The sequence below is a fragment of the Ammospiza caudacuta genome, chromosome 2 (assembly GCF_027887145.1).
Source record: "Ammospiza caudacuta isolate bAmmCau1 chromosome 2, bAmmCau1.pri, whole genome shotgun sequence".
Lineage (NCBI taxonomy): Eukaryota > Metazoa > Chordata > Aves > Passeriformes > Passerellidae > Ammospiza > Ammospiza caudacuta.
In genome coordinates this window covers 47,553,826-47,578,700 of record NC_080594.1, presented here as the reverse complement: position 1 = coordinate 47,578,700, position 24,875 = coordinate 47,553,826, and the positions used below count along the sequence as shown (strand labels likewise).

The 24,875-nt window shown below is 38.3% G+C and overlaps 1 protein-coding gene across 1 annotated transcript in view; it reads right to left on the bottom strand.

Annotated features, from left to right (window-relative positions):
• The window catches only part of DDX10 (DEAD-box helicase 10), a 152,966-nt gene that overhangs the window by 36,057 nt on the left and 92,034 nt on the right, over positions 1-24,875 (bottom strand). Inside the window, exons 14-16 of the mRNA XM_058825224.1 lie at positions 20,310-20,423; positions 17,933-18,094; positions 3,966-4,022 (exon numbers count right to left, since the gene is read on the bottom strand). Of these exons, the coding sequence (XP_058681207.1) occupies positions 3,966-4,022; positions 17,933-18,094; positions 20,310-20,423 (333 nt within the window). The remainder of the gene's footprint in view (positions 1-3,965; positions 4,023-17,932; positions 18,095-20,309; positions 20,424-24,875) is intronic.

Below are 24,875 nucleotides of genomic sequence, written 5' to 3'. Positions count from 1 at the left end.
CTGTTGCTGTCGATCTTTTAATGTTCTGTAATTATTCAGCAACCATTCATTCCCGAGAAAAAGCACCCTTGACAACTGAGCTCTTGGATTTCTTCCACAAATCAGTTATCCAGCTGGGCAAGAATCCCCATCCTCAATTTTGTCCAGTGAAAATAGGAAAAAACATCTCAGTAAGGAAAATGTGTTCAAGCTTTATTTCTCTAGGTTTTCAGCAGGCTAATCCATTTTTCTTATGGAGCTTGGATAAACAGCTTTTGCTCTGCTAGTCAGAGCTTTTTCAGGTTTCGTTTTGCTTTGGACACCAGCATGGCGTAACTGCTACAGGACTGCCAAAACCCGAATCAATGCACTGAACTGCCATGACTGAGCAAGTTTTACCTCCTGACACTGCTTACAGATGACATCCAAATTATTTCTAGCAGACAGCAATCAATGCCTTCTTTCAGGGACCAGGTATCACTTCCTGCATGATGCTGGGAGCTGATAGCTGAGGATCACCTAGCACATCAGTGCTGGGCAGGGAACAGCACCTTCTCCTGACTCCTAATCTGCTCTCCACCCTAAAGCACAGACCTGTTTAGCTGCTCCCAGAAAATTCCTTTCCTACAAAAACATTATTTTTTTTTAAGAAATCAAAATCTTTCTCATTTCACATAATGTTCAACACATCAGTAGTGCTCTAAGGCATCAGGGTAGCAAAAGACTAAAATCCCTAAAGGAGAAATGCAGTCCTGTTCAGCTTCATTGCAGCCAACAGTTGCTAGCAGGGCAAGGACCTTTAAATACTGGTTGAAACCTGAAAGTACTTTAAACAGATTAAGAAATCAGTATGTGTAAATTCTAGGAAAAAAAAGTGGAAAGCCACAAGCACAGGGATGTCCTGCTTGAGCCAGGGGCTGGCTTCACCCAGCTCCTGTCCTGGGGCAGCTGTCACTGCCTGCTGCTCAGTGCTTTACTTCTTGCTCAAAAGACTACTTCTTACCTAATTTTCTCCAGACTCTCTTCAAATAAACAGTATTGAAATCTCACTTCAAGTAAACAGTATTGAAATTTGTTGGAGGGTTTGAGAACTATAATCTAATCAGTACTGAGTGAGGACAAAGTATCTGCTTCTTTTTATCTTAAAACATTTCATTTGTACATATCACATCAAATTCTCATAAAATGGGAGACAATTAAACATCTTAAGATCAAAAAAAAAAAAAATCCAAAACCTTAAATTTCCAGTTTTTCTTCACTAAGAATATATCAGAAGACTTGTTTTATCTGTTTTCACAGTCTTTTGCATGAGAATTTAATTAATGGTCATAAACACCTAGAAATACTTTCTCCAAAGCATCCTTTAAGAGTCTTCACTTCTTACTTAGTTTATTTATTGCATGGAGATTTATCCAAGGTGGAGTCAATAACACTGCAGCTACCTACTCATCTAATCTGCTCAGGCACACTCAGCAGAGCGTGCCAAAATCTGGTTAGTCAATTCCAGTTGCAGCAAGCCTGGCCTGTCCCAGCATGACAAAGGCTGAGCAAAATCTTCCCTGCAATTGCTCCTGCAGCACCAGAGGAAAAGAGAGAACATCCTTCTCTCCTCTAATTTTTCCTCTCTTTTTTTTCCCCCCCTAAATTCACAAAGAATTATTATTTAATACTAAGAATGGGAAAGTAAATTTCTGGTTTGGTCATGTCAGACCTGGCGGGCTGTGTATTAGTGAAAGATAGCAAAATAATACTTTGTAACCCAAGGAGTTTGTAACCCAAGGGAGACAATTAATAAAACAAACAAGAGGATAAAGCAGAAGGATGTGGAAAACAAATTATGGCCACAGCTGCTCTTAAGTGACTGGCTACTCATAATTGTTGATCTAGTCCTTTTCTCCAGCTGCTAAGCTGCATTAACATGGCTAAAAATACCTTTTCTACTTTTTTTGGCTCTCCTTATTGCTTTCTCTTTCAAGAAAACATTACTAATTACCACAGTAATAGTGTATAGCAGAGTAAGTGGGTCACAAGACATATTATGAAAGCTCTAGTGAAAATGTTAACATTTTCTCAACTCCTGACTTAGGGAGCATATATTTTCTAAACTGGTTTATGTTCCAATAGTTTCTGTGTTTTACCGTTTCTTCCTTCTTTATTCCCCTAGGTATCTTGTACAAGCTGCTTGAGTCATATCCCACACAGACTATGGAGAACTTTAACTACCATGGCCTCATGTCTAAGATCCTGAGAAACAGGCAGTGTTCTTAATTAATTCCTCAGACACCCAGCAGACAGAAACTGGCACCTTTATCTACTGTCTGCTGCTCCCTTCCACTTCCAGGCATGAACAGTCCAGGTCCAAGCTGGCAGCCTTTCCCAGTGGAAGCATTTTCCCTGAAATGAGCCACACTGAAAATGACTGGACTTGGCTGCACAGAGTTCTGGCAAGAATAGCCTCTAAACAACAGAAAAATCCCAACAGTTTTCATCAAGGAGACACATCAGCTCCTGAGGCTTGCACCTTATTGCAGAGAGTGAGCTAAGTGCTTCCAGAATAAAATGAAGTCAAAGCAATAGCAGCTTTACACAGCTGGTACCCTCAAGGAGAGCAGGTGCCAATCTCAGACCAGACCAGCACTAGTAAATCAGCTTTCCAAATGCAAGTGCTGCACAGAAGAGAGGCAAGAGTGCATAAAATTGTGGGCTTGGGGCTAAGGCTCCACATTTAACCCAAACCATGCCCACCGGCACATAACCTCCCCACCACAAAAATCATTCCTCAACAGGGATCAACTTCATTCACTTTCCAATAGCACTGACAGATTCATTCGCTTGGCCAAGAACAAGATAGGAGATGTACATCAGCAAGCAGATAATTTTGAAAGAAATGGATTTCTTTCCAGAGCTGCTGAATAATTTTTTATTCCCTAAAAAGAGGCAAAATTAACAAGCAGTATTCATGAATGTGATACAGCCTGATTTGATCAATGTTTTCTCCCTTTATTAAGATGTTTGTTAATTATTCATTCCATAATTTTCCTAAGATGCTTGGTAAATGCATTAAAAAGTATGCATCTTTATACATTCAATTACAGGCAGAAAATTTCTATTGCTTGATTGGGGAGTCATGATGCCAACAGCTCTCATAGCTTGCCATCTTTGAAGGCAGAATCATACTTAAAACTGAGCATAACTAGGCTTTTCATCTGAAACTGTAATTACTTTCCACTTCAGAGTTACACAATGGAGCATCTTCCTACACTTAAGCCTCCCAGAGCACAGCCAGCTTGCAAAAATCAGACAAAGAACATTATCGATTTTCTCAAGGGAGTAAGATATTTGCCGACTGTCAAGAAGAAACTGTAACTATTCATGTGTAGCAAAAGTCTCCATGTCCATATTCCAGAAATCACTGCAGCTGAATGAAACCTCGGTTTATTGTAATACAAGGAACATGAAAAACTAGAACAGCCTCTAGGAAATTAGTAACATATACATGAAGAAAAGGATAACACAGGTTTTGTCTGGGGTAATGAGGGGAAGGAATGAACTTCCATGAAAATACTTGCTGTTTAAAAAGAAGTTTGGCAGAAAAAGGTTGGAGCGAGATTTGGTACACAAAAAAAATAATCTGCCTACAAATCATAAATAGGACCCAAGTCAGAGAAAAAAATGGCATCAGTACTTCAGCTGAAATTGCTACTCACCTGATATACACAATGAAGAGGATGAAATTCCAAAGGGCTTCCACACATGTTATGTATTTATACACACACAAACATATATATTCATGCTTTATCGGAATCCTTCTATACCAAGTTATTACAACCACATCAGAGGAAGGGAGTAAGAAAAGAGAAGCAAAGAGAAAATGCCTTTAAAGAGCAGTTAATCACAACACTGTTTATTAAAGAAAGCAATGAAATAATTTAAAAAGCATTTCAAACCTCAACCAGTAGCTTGATCAAAACAACAAAACCCCTTACCTGTGCATTCTTATTCCTGGCTTCTCTCCTTGCTGCTTTTTCCTTTAGCCTCTTCTCCTGAAATAAACAAGATGTACAGTTTTAAAGCAAACTTCTGCACTGTTTTTATTTTTCTTTAATACTTTAAGATTAATGTTGAGTCATCTAGGTATTTTTAATGTACAGGTTAGACTGGTGGTATTCACCCTACATGTTATTGAAAACAATACGTGAAAGATCTGAATGAGACACTATTTATTCTTCTTGCTCTTAAAGGTAATCATAAAACTACAAGAAGGATCGAAGCTCATATTCTACAAAGACTTACTACTCTTAAAGGAATAATGCAGCTGAGTAATTCAACAGAGCTAGTATTTGCCTGTAAAATAAGGTAGTTAAAATTATACTAAGAGATCCAATTTTTCTTATTTCTCAGCGACTTAAAATGAAATAAAATCCACTTAAACTAAAATGAAAATTTTCCTAACTTCAGAATTGCTTAAGTAACTGGGAAGTGAAAGCTAAAACATCTTCTGCCTTTCATATGTCCACTAGCAACAAACACTTTACAACAGCATTTGCTTAGTAATTGCATTGATTCAGAAACCATTACAAAGATCTCTTAACCAAAAAGATTCTGCTACAGGAAAATTATCTAAATGCAGAAAAAACTCATCCAAAGCCGCCTGCTAGATCTGTCAGCATGCAGAAGTGCCCAAGATATTTAAATCAAATTACATTTATTGCTGCTTGTTTTGTTTATTATTACACCAACTAAGGTACTATCTCTATATTTATACTGTCAGGTCCTTGTAATTGAACATCCCTTAAATTCTTTATTTCATGAGGAAAAGACAGAAATGCAACTGAGGGCACATCCTCTAGAAAAGCACACAGCTCCCTCTTCTTATCTTAGTGATCCTGATGACATTGGTATTGAAACTCTTTTATGCTAGCTTAAAAATATTTCTGAAATACAACTCAGTTTCTCTGAGCAATACAGGCCACCCTGGCATCAGCACATTTAGAATCAAGTTCACATAAAAGGAGACATTAACATCAGTCCAGGGTCAGCACTTCAGCACAGAGAAGGCTGAATTGCAGTTCCATATCAGCTCACTCATGGGAGTAAGGAAAAAGCTACAGTTTCAGTAGTCCTGGTGCCATTTCACCACAATGATGCTGCCAAAACATATTGGTAGGTATCACACAAAGTTGTTCAGAAAAGCAGTGTTTGACTGCAGGCATGGGAAAAAGAAAACACAGCCACCAAAGATTTTCAAAGCTGGTGTCTAAATTCAGGGCCTTTTGAGACATTTGCCAGGTATGTGCCATTTTCAAGTCTCCCAATTGCCCACACTATACAAGTGTTAGCTTATTTTCAAAATCCCTTTCTGTGTAAGTCAACCTCTTCTCTCCAAATCAAAATGAAACAATTCCCCAATGCTTTGTGCAAAGCTGTCTGACTCAAACAACTCAATACACTCAGGGTTACATACCAGGGCCTTTAATGCATGCTGTGAAACTAAAAAAAAAACAAACAAACAAACAAAAAAAAAACCCAAAACAAAAAAAAAAAAACCCAAAAAACAAACAAAAAAAAACCCAAAACAAAAAAAAACCCAATAAAACAAAAAAAAAAAAATCCAAAAAACCCAAACAAACTACTGCAGACACATACAACATAGCTGTCTTATTATTTAGGTGTGTTAAAGTATAAAAAAATTATAATTAAAAAAAAGAAAAAAAAAGAGAGAGAGAGAGAGAGAAAAAAAAAATTACATTTAAGGCCACAATATGGGACAACAAAAGCCACCAGGACTAAGTAATGTCTGGTCTACATGCAGTTCCTCCAATGAAGTAGTCCTATGCATCATGGTAATAACATGATCATCCATATTATGATTCCTTCTCTCCCAAGTTAATTTATATAAGTTTCTGATCCTTTTTACTTATGCTTTTCTAATTATTCACTTAAGTCTTCCACTTCCTCCACTCCACATAGTTTAGCTACACATTCTCCATTTGGAGTAACCATTGGGGTTCTCTCATTTTTCTGCTAAAATTGTGGTAATATTCAAACTTAACCCCTAAAAAACAGAGAGAACATAGGTAGAAAGTAATACACCATATGTTACAAAGCAGCTTTTGACTAGGACAGTTTAGAAAATTTTGGATAGAAAAATTCTGATGGAAAAATTCTATGGTGTATAAAATGTCAGTGTTTTAACTACAGCTACAGGGTTGAACAAATATAGCAGCAAAGTTCCTGCTCAAGGGATTTCTGACAGAGCCCTGAAAAGACAGCTATGAAAGCAGAAGACTGACATAAGGACACAGGAGAGGAGTACACAGGCAGCATTATAAACTCTAGTCTCTAAAGGACAGTGAAGACACAAAAAGATTCTAAAGTTAATAGGTCCAGAGACTAAAATAAGGAGCACAGGAGAAAAACAAGACAGAGAAGCAATCACCAGGAGATGCTGTCAAGACGTGCTTTTCTTTTTCCCAAGCAGGGGGCAGAAAGGGGTTGGATCTCTGCCAGTGAAAAACAAAAGTGGATTTCACAGAGGGTGCATGCATGCTGGCCCCGAGCTGGAGCTAGGAGTGCATTTCAGAAGCCAATGCCCTAATCAGGCTGCTTCTGCTGCTTGACACTAACACACTCTGAACAACACTGGCCATTCACAGGGTCACAGCATCATTCCAACTGGAAAGAACATCAGGAGGTCAACTGGTTCAACAGAGACATCTCTGAGGTAAGGTCATGCTGCACAGGGCTTCGTCCAGCCATGCCAAAATCCCAAGGCTGGAGACTGCACATCATCTCTGATCAGCCTATGCCACAGCCTGACTGCTCTCACACAGAAAAATTCCCCATAAATCCATGCTGAATCTCTTGTTTTACTTATGGCCATTGCCAGAGGTTTTGGTCCATTTAATTTGTGACATGTTAATTTACTAATCAGAACACTCACAATAAAAGCCATGTAGAAATTTCAGTGTATTCCACAGATGTATTTACAAACAAGGTTCTGCTCTGCCAAAAACATATAACTCACTATACATCTAATTTCTACAAACCCACACTGGCTAGTATTGTATTCTTTTAATTTAGTTTTTCATTAATAGTATTATACAGCTCAGAGATCTTCTTGGTCAGCTTTTTTAATTTACTGCAAGTTGTCTTTTTTTCTTCACTCTTACAAAGCTACGTTAAAAGGATGGTTATAACCTCAGTAATCAAAGCGATGAAAATTTTTAGTCATCAACATGTAATATGGCTACATCACTTGGCTTTAAAGAAGAGTTGCAAACCTTCAAACTTTTTTGTACTAGAACTGACAACAGAAACAGCTCTGCCTAAAAGGAGCCCAAACCATGGATAAAGCTGTATCTAATATGTGGCAGAAATGCTCACTGCTCTTAATCATGAAGCGAAGAAGTCTGACACTGGCTTCTTTTCACATTTAATCTCCCCTTCCTTCTACTGTTGGGTTTGGAAACAAAAACTCATTTCATTCTTAAAACTCCAAGACACTTAAATAAATATTCTAACATTTACATTCCACGTTCTCAACTTGAGACAAAAACATAACTAACTGTAGCACAGCAGCTCTCTCCAGCTGGTGATGTTAAGAATATGTGAAAGACATTAATAGAGAGCTTAAATCCCAAGTTTTTAGTTATAAAAAAAATTAAGTCCAACAATTTTCAGAGTTCTTTCCTCCCAGAGGAAATCCCCTCCTCCTTGGACTCTCTCTTCTTTCTACATTTAGGAGTTCATTTTACATTGTGCAAAGGGTTTACTGCAATATTAAAAAAAACAGTGTTTATTTCTGTTATTTCTATTATGAACAGCTTTGTTTCATACAGTAATTTTTCTTTTAGCTTTTTTGAGGCGTAGAAAATTTGTACAATAAAAGTCGCCTTTCTTTCTTTTAAAGAACTTATGCATAGGTCAGATTTACATTCAATAAATTCTTTTAGCTGGTGACAAGCTGCTGTTTTTCCACCCTAAAATTTCACTGACCTCTTACATTTCCTTACCTGAAGGGAAATAAAAGTTTCACTCAACAAAACTAATGCATATTATGGCATATTTAGCTCTGAGAGCATTAAAAAAGCCTGTGGCAAATCTATTTCCTGGAAAAATTTCACGCTCATCTGAGTCCTCTGAAGTCTTTTTATTTAAATACTCAAGAACTCCCTCAAGTTTTGATCCATCATTTTAACACTAGATTTTTAGTAACTATTCCTTTACATACTGATGCCATAATTTGGAGCTACCAACCCATTCTATTTAACAGCCGAGGTAATGGTCTACCAAGTTCTGGAATAAATCACTCCATTGCCTGGAAAAGTCTGGCTGTGGTTTGCAAATCCATGTTGGTCAATGGTGGAACCTTGTCTTGGTATCCAACTATCTTTTGTTATTTTAGTGGGACACAGCTAAATTCAGTCAGTTGTGCTGCAGAAAACCCAGAGTTGTTCAAAAGTTCAGAGCAGTTCTCATACAGTGGCATTGCAATAGTCAAGAGCTGGTTTCCACCAAAACTTTGAAGCACAAATGTGCTTGAAAACTGACTTAATAAATGTGTTTCCCACAGTTTTCTTCTCCAAGATTTCACACCAAGCTTGAATTGTTTCCATGCTCATGGCTCACTGCTACATTTATATTGCTATGTAGCTTAATATTTCACCTTACAGAAACTAGAAAACATCTACATGCAAGTAAGTACTTCTCCAACTAACATTCCTAACAAACATTCCAAAACAAACTAACATTGCTAACTCAAACATTGAACTGAATAAACTTATTAGTATTTCTTTGAATACTATTTTAAAAAAAACCAAACTGGAAATAACTACAATTTTGGTAACTATTAAATAAATCTTAATACCTTCAGGAAAAAAAGCAAAACCATTGTCATTGTTTTGTGTTTGTTTTGTTGTGAGTTTTTTTTTTTTTTTAATCTCAATGTTTGGTTTTAGAAACCTATTAAATAATCTCTTTAAGCAACAAGCTATATAAACATAATGATGTAAGCCTCATCTGTAAAGCTGATGTTTATTTAAAGGCAGGAAAACTGAAACACCTGGTAATCACCAATTTAAGGCAACACAGAGCTATCAAATGCATGTGAAAAACAGCACATGGACAATCTTGATCATTAAACAAGCACTGGAAAAAGTCTTGGAGGCAGTGGGGAAAAGGTATTCTCATTAAAAAGAAGAAAACAGAAGCTGGCAGAAACTAACCCTTAAAAGGACATTCTTGGAACAAAACCAACACAAGAAACCAGTGGACAAAGATCAAAATGATTCCTTTCCCAGTGAGTAGGTTTTAATGATAGGGAAGTTTTTCTAAAGCTTTTAAGTGAGTTGGTTTAAACATGTACATGGATGAGAGGCTGGCCATGAGCTGTCAGTGTGCTCCCACAGCCCAGAGAGCCAAACGTGTCCTGGGCTGCATCCAGTGGTGGGCAGCAGGGCCAGGGAGGGGATTCTGCCCCTCTGCTCTGCTCAGAGCCCACTGCAGGGCTGCATCAGCTCTGGGGCCCCAGCACAGGGAGGACAGGGACCTGCTGGAGTTGGTACAGAGGAGGTCAATGAAGGTGATCTGAGAGCTGGAAGACATTTCATATGAAGACTGGCTGAGAGAGTTCAGAGTATTCAGCCTGGAGAAGACTCTGGTTAGACCTAAATGTGGCCTTCCAGTCAGTCAGCTGGAAAGCAACTTTTTACAATGGCATGTACTGGGCAGGACAAGGGGTAAAGGCTTTGAATTTAAAGAGATTTAGATTAGTTTAGATTGAAGATTACAAAGAAATTGTTTACTGTGAGAGTGGTGGGGCTGAACCTACACATACACAAACACATACAGTGCAAGATAAAGGTAGAACTAATTCAAAATACAGCTACAACTGAATTACATGATGAATGAAGGTAGATAACTAACTAGTTAGGTAATGATTAAAAGTAATGTTTAAAGCTGTGAACTAAAATTTTAACAAGAAATCAATGGAAGTCACACTGCAAACCATGCTAGTATATTCCAGAGAAAAATAGAGGAAAATTGGCACTGATGCCCTTAATCTCATTTTGTGGCTGCTTTAGCCTTTGAAGGGATGATGCCAGTGGAAAATTCATTATCAATAGAGGTCACAGGTTCCTGAGTTGTCTTAATGCAGCCACCTATAAGGAAACACCCAGCTCAAACACCAGGAAAACCACAAAGCCCAGGGCTCCAGGCACACTGCAGCTGGAAAAGTCATGCCAAGGGGAACACAGAACTGCCACAACATGGCTGCCTCCACAGCTCTCTCCTTTGAGCCAGCCTTAGCCCAAGGCTGCTTTCACTGCTCTGCCAGGGTTAGGGTTCCTAACCACAAAGCCCAGGGCTTCTGAGAGAAGGCAGAGAAGCCCCTCAGGTATCTGTGCCAGCTCATGCAGACACCCAGCAGTACTGGGATCCTCAGCAAGCAAAGGGTGCCTCACAGAGCCTTACACACAGAGGTCAGCATTTTGGGCTGTTGTTCCAGTACATCCTTCAGCAGGACAAGCAGCCTGGCATGGAAGCTCCCCTAGAGCACTAGGGCTGGTAAAGGCCCACTTTAAGGTTGTGCCTGAACTACTTCAGCCTCCCCACAGCTGTGTCCTCCTGGCATTCATCTGACTAGCATGTACGCAAACCAGCTGGTTGGAGCCTGGTGCTAGGAATATCAAGGTTGTGGGATTAATTGCCATATGGGCCATTCACTTCAGAGCTGGATTCAATAGTCCTTGTGGACTCAGAATATTCTATCACCTGTGATCTCGTTTTCTTATTTTTCACATCAATAAGATGAGGTCAAGAACTCTGATTTTGCTGCAAGACTCTTAAAAACATCCATGGACACTTCAAGCTCTAAGTGTAGCCCATTCAGCTGTTGAAGTGAAAGATAAACAAGCAAGCCCTTGCCTCCACTGGCACCACAGGGAGACCAGATGGATGCTGCAGCTAAGGCTGAAACAGGATGCTTGTCAACCCATTTCTCAGTGTCCATCCCCCTTATCTTAATAGCTGTGCATCTGGAGCATAACAGCAGCACTGCCTGCACACAAAAGCTATGGAAGAGCTCAGACAGGCTTTCTAACAAAGTAATACTCCCTGATTTATTTTACACATCTCTCCATCTATACTCTTCCTTGCTGTTCAGCTGAGCACTCCTCTCAGCAGTAACCTCCTTCCCTTTATATTTTGCTCCTACACTGGCATATTCTTTACGTGAGAGAATTTTATCATTCTCACCCAGCACCACATTAAACCAACTGTACACATGGACAAATTCCACCTCAAAGTGCAGGACTATTCAGGTGCTTTATTTAATAAAGAGCATAACCCTGCATGTCAATTTTTTTTACTCCTTCAGATTACTTCCCTGGAAATATGATGCAACTTTCTTTTAGAATTATTCTAATGACTGATTTCAAACTAAAAATGCTGTTTTTCATGGGATCATTTATCTTCAACCATATTGAACAGCTTGTGTTATATAACATCTATTCTATAAAATAAAGAAAAAGCCCTGCGGAATCTTTTCCATTTCTTGAGCATGATATACGTTATTCAATGATTTATTACAACACACTACAACTTTTAGAATTATTTTATAAAACTATAAACCAAACATGTTTCAATCAAAACTACTCTGCCATCAACAGAAATCACTTGCAAAAGCAGAGAGGCAGAGCCTAGAGCTCCATTTGGAATGGGGCTGCCAAAGGAAGGAGTAAGTCCTAGGGACACATTGATGGTAGGAATACGCTGAATGTAAAAGTGCAGTTTGCAATGACAGCCTGTTACAACTAAGACAAAGACAAGAAGGAGAAAAAGTACTAAAGTGAATATGAAATACTCTAACCCTAATGAGCAGTAAGGCAGACAGTAGCAAAAGATGTGAACTCATAAGTCACTGGCAGATGAGCACTTAAGGAACTGCACAAACACAATCTTGGGAAGATTCACACAAAAGTTTGTAACCAGTAAGACAAAGAGAAAACAGGTTATCTACATTTATCAGCCTCATGGGAAGGAGTAAATTTCAATTGAGTATTTGAAAGGTACTATGTGACTGAGCAGAAAGACTAGCGTGACGAAAAACCCAAGGTCAGTGACTACACAAGGGCCCTATGATGTAGGTATGAAATGAGACATATTTAGGATCCACTTTACTATTTAATGTGTTGGTGAGTGTGCTTATCAATCAAAGGAGTGATGAGATCTTCTTAGTCCTGCTGGTGGACACCACCCCTTATCAGTCAACAAGAAGAAATAAGCTTGTGCTGCCTGTGCTGTGCATGTTTATGTGAGTGCAGCCTCTCTTGTCTCTGTGGATATCCAGAGTGTGTCTTGTGTGTGTGTCCCTCTGTGTAATACACGTGCAGGGGGCTCGCTCTGCAGCCTGGAACAGCAGCAGGCTTCAGCAAAAACACCTGCAGATGAAACTGCCTGAGTTCAAACCCAAGGGATTTGGGTCCTTTACCAGTCTGTAATCTCCCATTTTCAAAAATGAATTTTAATCAGAATTCAATATACTCCTTGTGAAAATGAAAGCTATTTATTTTATTATAGTCCCTACCTAAGTCTAGTGCAAAGAATTCTCTCTTTTAGCCTTGGAAACAGTTAATAGAGTAATAGTATTTGGGAGAGCAAACACACAAAGGGTGAAACATTGCAGTGTTTGCTCCTTATTAAAATTATGCACTATGGCACTAACAAATGCATTTAGGGCACAGGAGACAAACCGAAGAGAGGTATTCTGTTACAGTTTCTAAAATAATTCTCTATTTCCTACTGAACTAAGAACAGCATAAGCAAAACTTTGAGAACATACAGCCCTAAACATCAAGTGGTACAAATCAAGATCATTTCAGTGGCACAAGGGCCACAAAATATCTCCAGATTTCATAGAGCAACATCAGTATCCCAGGAAGATTGTGCAAGGAATCTCAAAAATACAAAGGATATATTATATTTAAAATACAGACTTATGGGACAATGCAGTACCTTCTGAAAGATCCCCCGTCACCCGCAGTCTAACTGAGTCATCTCTCTATAAATGTATTTGTTTAAGGTCTTCCAGGGAGGTACAGAACTACTGCATCTAGCAGTATCAGACCCCTGAAGTCTCAGCTTGATTTCTACTAATACTGCCCAAATAAAGTTATATTTTAAAAAATATTCTAGCCTTCTTCTCACAGTGATCACTCAAAATTCACAGCCTATCTTACTGGTGGGAAAGAGAGGTAAGAAATAAGGCTCCTATTCATTTCTCCTTCATCGCCAACAGGCATTTTTCTGAGCTTGAGTTAGTACAGGGAAAAAGAGGTTATTAAGAAGTGAGATGAATCCCTCTCTGCCACTATTTTCCTCCTAACAACACTGCATTTTCAGTTGAAAACTTGAAAAATGGAGTGCCAAAACATGTTCTGAATAGTTTATTCACTTTTCCCCTTTATTGTTGTTTATAACATTATACACATTTCAAATGGCTTCCATTAAATAGCCATTAATGCAGAACTCTTTTCACATCATCTTGATCAGTGTTACTGTCCTTCCCTTGTGCTCAACCACTAACTTACTTTGCTTCCAATACTTCAGTAAGCATTAATTACATTACAATTATACCTCAGATTTTTATTTACTTCTATCCATCTAATTTTCAGTTCTTCCATATTTGCAGAGCAAGGAGAGGATAATAAAATGTGAGACTCATGAAGGAAACCTAATTATAGTGTAGATGCTTTGCAAGTTGCCACAAGCCTTCAGGCGCTGCAACACACAACTCTTCTAATCCGAGCATCTCATGAATGCATCAAAACATCTTTCTGATCATACAGGAAACTGTGCTCATTTAAATTACATTCACAAATGGATTTAAAAGCAATGGCCTGTGGATACTTCTGAATAGTTTTGTTCTTCATCAGAAACAGTTTTGCAAGGAAAGTTCATAATAAGCTTATGTATCATGTTCCCTTAGAAAAAAAAAGCTATTTTAGAGATGTTTTGATTTTAAGAAGTAAACTTTTTTCCCAGAGACCTCTAATCTTCAAGATTATACTGCAGAAACCTTAAGAAAGGATTCTCAATTGAAGATGACCTATAAAAGTACAAGCTTAATGAAAACGCTTTTTCTACATCTACTCTTTATCTAAATCAAAACCTGAACCCACCTGTAGATAAAAAAAAACCCAGATCAAATAACTTCTGCATTTATAGCCTTCTGTAAATTCTTTTGTTATTATAAGTCACCATTTCAAAGCCAATGTAGAGACCTATTAACACACATTCAGCTTGAGGAGACTTTATGATTATATGTAAATAACCAAGTATCGGACTGCTACATTTGATTAATTAGAAAGAAAATGCATTTGTCTCCAGTGGCCTGCTAATCTTAATAACTTTAATAGATTTAGCATGTTTCAAAACTTGATTTAAAGGGGAAAAAACAAAACAACTGCCACACACACAACACACACACGCACCAAGAAACTACTGCAGGTATCAGCTGCAGTAGGGAAGAAAAGGAATTAAGAAGAAGAAATATGAATAAAGATATATTTGAAACTTGATGTAAGTGAAGGAACAGAACAAAGTTAAGTTGATGAAAATGTTAACCAAAAGCAGAAAGGAAAGATTCAGCCATAGCTTTTTCAAAAAGCTAGGAAAAAGAGAGTTGTAGGAGAATTCAGCAGCCAAGTCAGAAAACCAAGAAACAAAGTTGTCATATCTGATATTGGAACATGTCAAATGGACAAAGATCTTCAGCAGTCTGCTTGCAGGAAGGAAATTTAAACAAAGATAGGAATTAAATAATTAGCATTACTGCAGAAAGGACAGGTCAGATAACAAAGTTCATGTTATGACATGATGTATTTTGGCTCAGAGTGAAGCACAGAGGATTTAAAAAGAAGCAATGACAGTCACAAGTGATGGATTTAGGACTTTGTATAAAGGGTTCTGCTGAATGCCAGCAAAGGGATATATAAGATGGGATTAAAGTATGTGACTTTAAAAAGCTCCTCTTTCAATGACACAAGAAAGGACACTAAGACATACGCACTTACACAAAATCCAAAGTCATGAAAAAAAAGTCTCCTAGTCTTTTTACTGCTCTCACATCCTTTACTGGTAACACAGTTGAATATTCATCTTTTAGGTTTCACCCTCTCGCTCCAAATGAGGGCAAGAAATAACTTAGACCACTTGCCTGTCAGGCTTACATAAACAACCAAACTTTTAAACAGAAATTCAGACTCAACTAGTATCTGCTGCTGAGCAATTATTTTTTGGGAAGGGAAACCTTATGAGGTGGGAGAATTTTTAAATACCATTGGGAAGTCACTGTGCAAATGGCCATGTAGCTCGCTTTTATCGTGAGGCTCTTCAAATCTTCCCCTGGCATGGTTTCTTAATGAAGGATAAATGACTTGCCCATTAACAACACAATAAATTCCAAAAACATCAGTGAAAAAACAATGACTGAAATAGCTAAAATAATGTTTATCTATGACAGTTACCTATGATTTCTGAATTATGCCACAGAACCTTCCCCTACAGTGTGAATTTTAAAAATTGCACATTTTGTGGCAATGAAAAAATTGAGTAGTATCTTCTCTACCTAGTCAATATGTAGCTTCTTCATGAATCACTGCAAGAAGGAATCTTCTGGTCACAGGACCAGTTAAAGTTGGTCCAAAAAGAAGGAGGTATGCCTGTCTCTCCTTGGATGAGACAAAAGAGCAGGGCTTAGCATATTTTCCCTATAATTACTACTACAGCTGCTTCCTAAGCAGCAACAGTTGACTGTCAAGAATCCCAAACATAAATGGATGACTCAGTAATAAGAAAGAGCAAGAGAATCAATCTGTATGTCAGCCTTACCTTATATAAACTATATTAATTAATAGATGAAATGAATTGGTATCCTGAATGCCTTTTGTAGTGGGGAGAGAGATTCATCTTTACCCACAAAGGTTAGTGAGACAATGGGACAGCAAATGAGGTTCTACCAGAGAAACACCCATCACCTTCCTGCCCTTTCTTTGCAAGTTTCATCTTATTTAAAGTTGGATGTTATAATTCTAAACTGTTATAAGACTATTCCAAAAATTAAATGACAATCAGGTAACTGAATACTTAATTATGTACAGAGAATTTACATATGATGTATTTTTCACCTCAAACTGTAAAGTTTCAAATAAAAAAATCGGAACAATGTCAGATGTGTGTCAGTCATGCAGTGACTGACTGGCAGCCCTTAATACTAGACAATCATTTCACAGGATATCAAACAGAAGTCTTCTTTTTTTTTCTTTTAATCTATTTCATCTATTTCCTTCTTTTATATACTATCATTTATTTTATTTCATTTCATAAAGGATGGAGCATGAAAAATACCCATGCACTAATCTGCAAGAAGCTTCATGTATGACACTTTCTATAATTAAAAAAAAACCAATGACATTGATGTGGCCAGTCTGGTAATTTTGTCTGTCTCAGTTTTGAAAAGAGGCATTCTCTTTTCACAGTATCTCCACAGTTTAAGTATTTTTCTTCAATGCAGGGAAATATGCGGTTTGTTCCCCTCAGCGCTATAACAATGAAGCTGTGCTAACAGACCAAGAGATTAAGTATTTTTTATCATTGAAGTCTGATGCCAAACCTACACTCAAACTCTATGAATCTGCTAGTGAATAAGAGATTGACTGCAAAGTCACCGAATCGGTCTCTCCTTCCCTGTTCATTAAGTGCATCCTTGAAATCTGATTGCATTGTTTTCTGTAAACGACTATTATTTCACTTAGAGCACAACAAACATGGTTTCTTTTCACCTCCTATCAACTGGAACCCTTTGCTAAAAATGATGTGAGTTTTTTTGTATTTGTCAAATGACTGCAACAGGACTAGAGGAGCAGACTCAAATTAAATGTGTGAAGTACACTTTGACATTAGCTAGGATACTTCATAGCCAAAACATGACTTGAAACTTTCACAAATTCCTTCCAAATTATTTTGTTCCAATTCAAACACTCACAAACACTGGAAGATCTTGCACTAACTACTTACAATCAGTGGAAAGTCAAACTAAATTAGGTCAGCATTTACAGAATAGGACAATAAAACAACACTTTCTAACACTTTGGAAATGTGAAGCTTTGAGTATAAATCAGGCCTTTAACAACACATAGTTGTGGAATCTTACAAGTATCCATTTTCTGGAGAATGCCATACCCATCTCACAATCACTAACAGAATGACCCCTGAGCTCAAAGACACAGCTGTGTTCTGTATGACAGGTACACAGTAAGGTCAGACAACCCTGCTTTGGTCCATAACAAATAATAGAGAAGTAGGTGGAAAACTTGTGGTCTGCAACTTTTAAAGGTTTTTAAACACCAGAGAGAAGCCAGACTGCAGATACCAATTTTTTCAAGTCACAGCCAAAATCATATCATGTAGTTTGAGTAATTCATTCAGTAAATTCTGATAGCCCTAAGCACACTAATACAAAAAGTTAACACTTTGGCCTAGCTGAAATGTGACACTAAATGTTGAGCAAATGGTAGTCTGAAGACATTTCAGAGATACTCTTTCACTGCCAGCAGGTTTTAGAGCATATATGCCTAATAATACTTTCTTTTGGTGAAACAAACCCTTCCAGTGAACACTGCTTAAAAAACAAGATACTCCTACTAAATTTACCAAACTTTAAAGCTGTAAATAAAATTCCACTGTTACCAACACTTAATGCTGAATAAGGCTTTGTGCTATCCAGCTATTAAAAGTTTTCCTGTGAGCAGTGTAGTCCTGAAGAAAACTGAAGAACTTAAATGAACTTGTACTACATTTATTTCACAACGTATTTAAGTATTTTTCCTCATTGAGCAATCCACAGCGCAGTACTTCTGTACTTCAATAATTGAGGTGGAAATCAACTTACCCTATGTTTTTCCTTTACTTTCTTCCTATATTCTTCTTTGTCAAATTTGTCTTCTTCACGCAGGATTTCCTTGGCTTTATCTAAGTTGATACCACTGGCATCATCTTCCTCATCTGCTTGTGCCAAATTGGATTTCTGCACAGGTGGCCACTGCTGCACTAACTGAATTAGAGATGCCAGCAAGAAAAATAATGGTTAGAATAATTTTTTCCACATCACACTTTTGGTGTCTTAAATATTCCAATACATTATTTTTTCACACCAAATAAAGAAAGTCATCTGCAAAGGAATCAAATTAATAGACCTTATTTAACACCACATTCAGTTTAAAATTATTATTTTAAAGTAAGTGTATTCATTAGCTCACATTATTGTTTAGTGAACTCACTTCAATCTCTTCCCTTATTTTGTCCTCTTTCCTGATTAGAACAAGTAATTTCTAATCCTGCTACTCATTTGGGGAAGAAAAAACTACTTGCTCTCAAGAAAAAATGAGAGCAGAAAAAAATGTCAGTAAATCTAAACAGTACCTTTAATCTAAACAATCAACATTCCAACATATTAACCAAGACAAAAATTAGACAAACCTTTATTCCAGAATACACAAAAAGAAAAAAAAATCCATGACTGCAGGTTCATGTTTTGAGGGGAGCAAGGAGAACAGACATGGAAGGGTTTTTTGATTATTGTACTAAGAGTGTATTGGAAATGTTTGATGACTCATGCTGATGAAATGTTTGATGGATGACACACTGAACACATCCAGCTTCCCCTAAATATCTGAAACTGAATTCAAGACAAAGACCATATATTCACCAAAAAATATCCCCATCTATCTTATGACCTAGTAGCTTATACCTCAGGGTATGAGCACACACCTTCAAGGGAAAGTCTTTGCAAAATCATTCTTGCTCATGGATTGGTAGAGTACTAACTCTTGAAAGGAAAGTACATGGCAGAAAATATAGAATGCTTTTCAGTACAAATGCAAAACCAAACACATTTAGGACTCCCTAATGCACACAGGCTGTTTATTTAATAGGTACAGATAAATCCAACCCATTGTTTCACATCCTTTTGTAAAATTGAGTTTGTGCACTTGTATTTTCTAGAAAGATACATTTTTAGAGGACTATCAAAAAGAAGCATGCAGAATAGAACAGTAAAATTTCAATGCACAATTTTACACAGCTCAAGGAGAAAAAAAGCAAGAACAACATCCACAGATGCAAATTTTGTGTTTCCTTAAATGTCACCCCTTTTCTATTCTATTGCTTTTCAAACTACAGTCTTTGTGATTGATTTATCTCAATTCTTCCTCCTTTTTGCTTCATTGCATAGATACCTAAAACATTTGCATATGAATTTGAAGCTGACACAACAGCTTCTGAATATCTAAAAATATCTGACATTGTTTTCAGTCAATGGGGCAACCTCTAAAACCTTTTACATTCTGCCTAATGTTAGTAATTACGCATGTAGCTACACTCCCTTCACCTGCAATATAAAATGCTGTATTTTGTCAGAAAAAAAGCAAATTATATACTTGCAAATGTGACCTCTCTTTATGCCTTACTGAAATTATTATAAAGAGGGGAAAAAACCCACCCTACTTTTATCTTACTGCTGGAAATTGAAAAAAACAACATGCACAGCATCTGAAGCTGTGAAATCAAATTATAGAAAAGTTCATGGAATGCGGACATTTGCTAGTGAGGTTATTTCCACAGGGAAACCCTAGAGTGACCAGCATCCACAATAGTTCCTTTCAGTATAAAGTCAATAAATTTTTCTATTGCTCTAGTAAAAGAACAAATCAAATAACTGGCAAATTTCCAAGCACTGCTACACCAGCACCAGTAGGCCAAAATTTGGTACTTCCTTAGCTTTTGTAACAAAACTTTTATTCTAGAAATAGTGAATACTGGGAAGAAAATCAGGGTCTTCTTTCAATTCCAGTACATTAACTCAAGACTTGGGGGAGATTTAGCAAACAGCTACAGGAAAATTGTTTTACATTTCTGTGAGAAAAAAAATCCAAGCTCTTGATTCCACCTGAAATTGAAGATAATAGGCAGAAAAGAGATACAATTCTGTACATCCACTTACAGCTCTCATACAAGTATCTTATACATACAAAGATGAAAAGAGGTCAGTGCTCAACATTTCTCTTTTTCTCACTGGAACTGAATTCTAAATGGAAGCTGAACTCTTTTGCAAAAGGTAAGCCAATTACAAACGCCACACATTTTTTAGCAGTGTGTCTTTTTATATAGTTATAAAGCACATTTTTGACTTTATAGAAACTACAAATAGAATAAAGAAATATAGAAACTTCAATTCCAAAAAAAATACAACAACTTTTAAGTGATCTTACCTCTCCATCTTCAGTAAAAACTATTTTTGTATTAACTTTAAATTTCTTCTTCAAGATTTTTTTGGCTTCTTGGGTCTTAGTTGCTTTTTTCTTCATCTTTAATTTTGACGTGGTCTGCATAAAAGACAGTAAGGTTTCTTATGAGTTTTTTACTAGTCATAGAGTATATACTTCAAACTTTCTTAAAAGTAATCAGATGTATGAAAATTAAATTCCTAAAATATGAGTAAGAATCATTTCCAGTAAAAATCAGCCCGTAAACCTTTTCATAAAAGCACTTTAAGCAGGATGCATCATCAGAAATTCATTTACTCTAATAAAAATGTAGCATAAATTAAATCCTGCCAGCACCAGGACACCTGGCTCATTCAAATCTCACCAACCTTTTAAGGACAAGGACACCAGATTCACCAACTTATGCTGTTAGCAAGCCTCATCAGACAAGAAATACAGTATAACTGACTTGAAGCCAGTAACTACAACTGATCAGAGACCAATTTCTTCTCAGTTGTCATCACATTGTCCCAGGCACCATAGCAAACCAGTCTGAGCTATCTGTGTGTCAATGAATGCCACAAGTGCAAGAATACTGCTACTTCATAACTTTTGGCTCTTGCAGAACATCCAGGAGGTGTTTAGAATTAAATACCATTTAAATATCACAAAAGTTACTAGCATCAGAAAAGAAAGTAGGGAGAAAATTGATGAAGACTCCAGAGCAACTAATGAATGAATCCACAGAAACAGTGAAATCCACAGATGGCCTATCTATGTTTCCCCAAGGCACTCACCAAGTGGCAACATCAAGGAACTAAAGAATGTGGAGATTCACCACCCCCAACTCTTCTACCCAGAAATCTCCTTTCAAGAAAAAATACTGACTGTGTTCTAACATCTACCAGGGCACAATACACTGAGGACGTTTTAAGCAGAAACTGACATTATAAAATTATTTTATAGCAAAAATATTCTGAAGGAATATGTGGAGACTCCATAGGAGAAGGCCCACAACTCATTCATCATCCCATTAAGACTGCAATCTCTCCACTACTCAGAAGAAAAGTACCTGAAAAACAGTCACTAAACTGCCTCAACTTCTAATAAATAACAGAAAGCAGTCAAAGCAACAAGAAAGAAAAAGAAAAAACTGAACTTTTTCTCACTTTCATTTTTTATTTTGGTCATTTTAATCAGTTTCCATGTTCTATACAAAATCTACTATAAAAAGAAGCAAAAAAAACATTAACTCAGAAAGTCACTGCCATTATGGTCAGCACACTAATGCAGTGAAATTTGAACTATAAAAGAGAAAAATTATAGTCCTTCTAACATGAAAAATGGCTTGTGACAGCTACTGCCTATGATATCAAGTAATGACCATATCTATTATAAAAAATAGTAACAGTAGCAGCACTTTTGTCCTCAGTATTGTCAAATGATTTTTGCTGCACTGTGCAGCTAGCAAAGGTTAGGTACATCTGTAACAGCTCAGAAAGCTGTGCTCATTACTGCTGCTTACCCTACAAACAAATTGTTTCAGAAGCTTCATTAGCACAAAACCCTTGCCTCAAAATACAAACAACAGGAGCTGTCCAGAGGAAGAATTTAAAGAGAAATGTAATTCAAGGTGGTGGGACAATACTATTCGCTACCACAGCATTTTCTTTCAGCAGCTGCTTTTGGCTTTTGTTTTTTAATAAACAGTCCTTTACTTCTGCACTGCCAGTATTATTGGTACCAGCATAAAATGCTACTATAAAAAAAATTACTGTAAGATTGAAATTGGTACACCAGTATTTTGCAAAATTGTATTTAACTGTGAACTTCAGCTGTTTACATTTCTTAAAAAGGGTTTTCCCAGCTAAGGAGCACAAATATCCAATGAGTTGTCTTTACATGCACAACTAGGCAATGTTTCCAGTTGTACCTTGTTCCCCCCTCCTTCCTCTGAGTTTGATTCAGTCAAGTTGCATGGGAAAAACGGGATAATACAAAGTTTCCAAAGAAATAGAAGGAACAAGAGGAGAAGAAGAAAAAAATGGGAAGCTAAATCCCCTCACTAAAGACTCAAAAAGCATAGTGTAGGATCAGTGGGTGAACCTGACAGATTTATAATATTCCTTGTGTAGCATTACACAAAGGAATCAAAATTTTTTAAAACTTACAGAAAAAAAGCATGAGTATAAAACACTACACAATCTTTAGATAATTAAACTGTGGTTTTTATTAGGACACTGGATTGGTTTGCATGGCCAGCTTTTGGTACCAGGGAGGCTGCAAGGGTGGCTTCTGTGAGAAGCTGCCAGAAGCTTTCCCCATGTCCAGCAGGGTCAATGACAGCTGGCTCCAAGACGAACATGCTGCCAGCCAAGGGCCCACCAGAAGTGATGGCAAAGCCTCTGTGATAACATATTCAAGTAGAGGAAAAAGAAAGTTACTGCACGGCTGTAACTGCAGCCAGAGGAGAGGGCAGTGAGAACTCGTGAGAGGAGCAGCCCTGCAGACACCAAGGGCAGGGCAGAAGGAGGGGCTGGAGGGGCTCCAGGCATTGAGCTGAGATTCCCCTGCATGGCACAGACCACGGGGAGGCAGCTGTGCCCTGCAGCCCACAGAGCACCCACGGGATGCAGAAAGCCTCCTGGAGCCCATGGAGGAGATCCACACCAGAGCAGGGGGATGCCCGACAGAGGACTGTGACCCCACAGGAGGCCTGTGCTGGAACAGGCTCCTGGCAGGGACCTGCAGACCCGTGGAGAGAGGAGCCCGCACTGGAGCAGGTTTCCTGGTAGGACTGTGACCCATGCTGGAGCAGCCTGCCCTTGAAGCACTGACCCACACTGCAGCAGTTCGCAGAGAACTGTTGCCCATGGGATGGATTCACTTTGGAAAACTGTCCCCCATGAGAGGGACCCCACACAGGAGCAAGGAAATGACTCCTTACCCTAAGCAGTGGCAGGAACACCATGTGATGAACTGACCACAGTCCCCATTCCCTGTCTCTCTGTGCCACTGGGGAGGAGGAGGTAGAGCTGAGAAGGAGGGGTAAAGGGAAGTTGTTTTAAAGGTCTGATATTACTACTCATTATCCTGCTCTGATTTTGTTAACAATAACTCTAATTAATATCTCTAATTTAAGTCTGTCTTGCCTGTGATGGCATTTGTTGGGTGATCTCTCCTGGTTCTTAACTCACGAACCGTTCGTTATATCTTCTCGTCCCTGTCCAGCTCTAAAAGGGCATGACAGAGAGGTTCTGGTGGGTGCAGGCATCCAGTCAGGGTCCACCACTATACTGGTAGTTCAGCTTTCTGAGTACACTACAAAGTTGATGGCTATCAAGGCTCCTTCAGCCTCAGAGACACTCCCCTGACTGATTCATAGTTTAAGACCAGATGGGTTCAGATATCAAAACATTTTATCACAGATGTAGGCACAATTTTCCAAACTACGTGACTTCAGTATTCAGCAGTAGAAGAAGGGACCTTTGGTGTATTAGGGCAGTGGTTTCTGACACAGCTTCCCTGTTCCAAGGGGGAGAATGCATAATCCAGGGTAAGAGTCGGGCTGATCAGCCACGGAGTGTATACAGTCCTGGGGCTACTGTGGGATCCCATACATGCTGCTTTGATTCCCTTCTGGGGATCTCTTTCACATTCTTCTGGAGTCCCTACATAATCCTAAAGTGTCCCTCTTCTGTCACTTAATCTTCTCTCTCCATGTGTCTCCAGTAGCATCTTTCAGAGGATCTATTCCCCACACTCTAAGAGCCTCTTGCCCTACTTCCTGCTACTTTATATTGAACATACCTATGGCCAGATGTTTTTCCAAGTGGCTTAAGTCTTGATGCAGGATGGGTTGTTTAAATACATCTGAGCTCATGGCCTCCTCAATGATCCATGACACCCTGTGACCCTCTCACCCAAATTTCTAATGCCACTGCCTGTCTTTGCTTTGACCTCACATTTGAAATTTGAAATATGAGCAGGAGTCTGATTAATCTACTTTAAACGTGCAACTGGATATGAGACCTCAGGCTTTCCTAATCTTCAGTGCTAACCCTTGGTTCCCTGTGTTTTCACGCCACTCTGCTTACTCATTTCCCATTTTCATCTTTTGGACTAGGAGATAGTTGAGCACGGACAAGCAGCACTGACATTCTCTAGGGCTTCATCTCTTTTCTTCACTAAGAGTTCACCACCAACTGCTGCAGGTTGCCAGAAGATCCCTGACAGCTGTTAACCTGAAGTTCTGCAGAGAATACAAAGGCAGCAGGAGTCCTGACTCCTCTCTGCCCATTGAACACTGGAACTGGGGTCACAGGCCGTGCAGGCAGAAGCATGATCACATCAGCAGATATAAGTGAACAGAGGGTTTCTGCTGACAACTAGACCCTGCTTCTAGTGCCAGAGCAAGCCATGGGCCTGGGCATATTAAAGTGAGCTGGGAGGGCACAGCTGTTGTCTACACTGATCAGCTCATTGCAGATCCTGCCACAGTACATCCCTTTCTAAAGCTGAATTATTCCATCAGATAAGCCATTGATCCAAACAAAACAGCATGGGTGACCT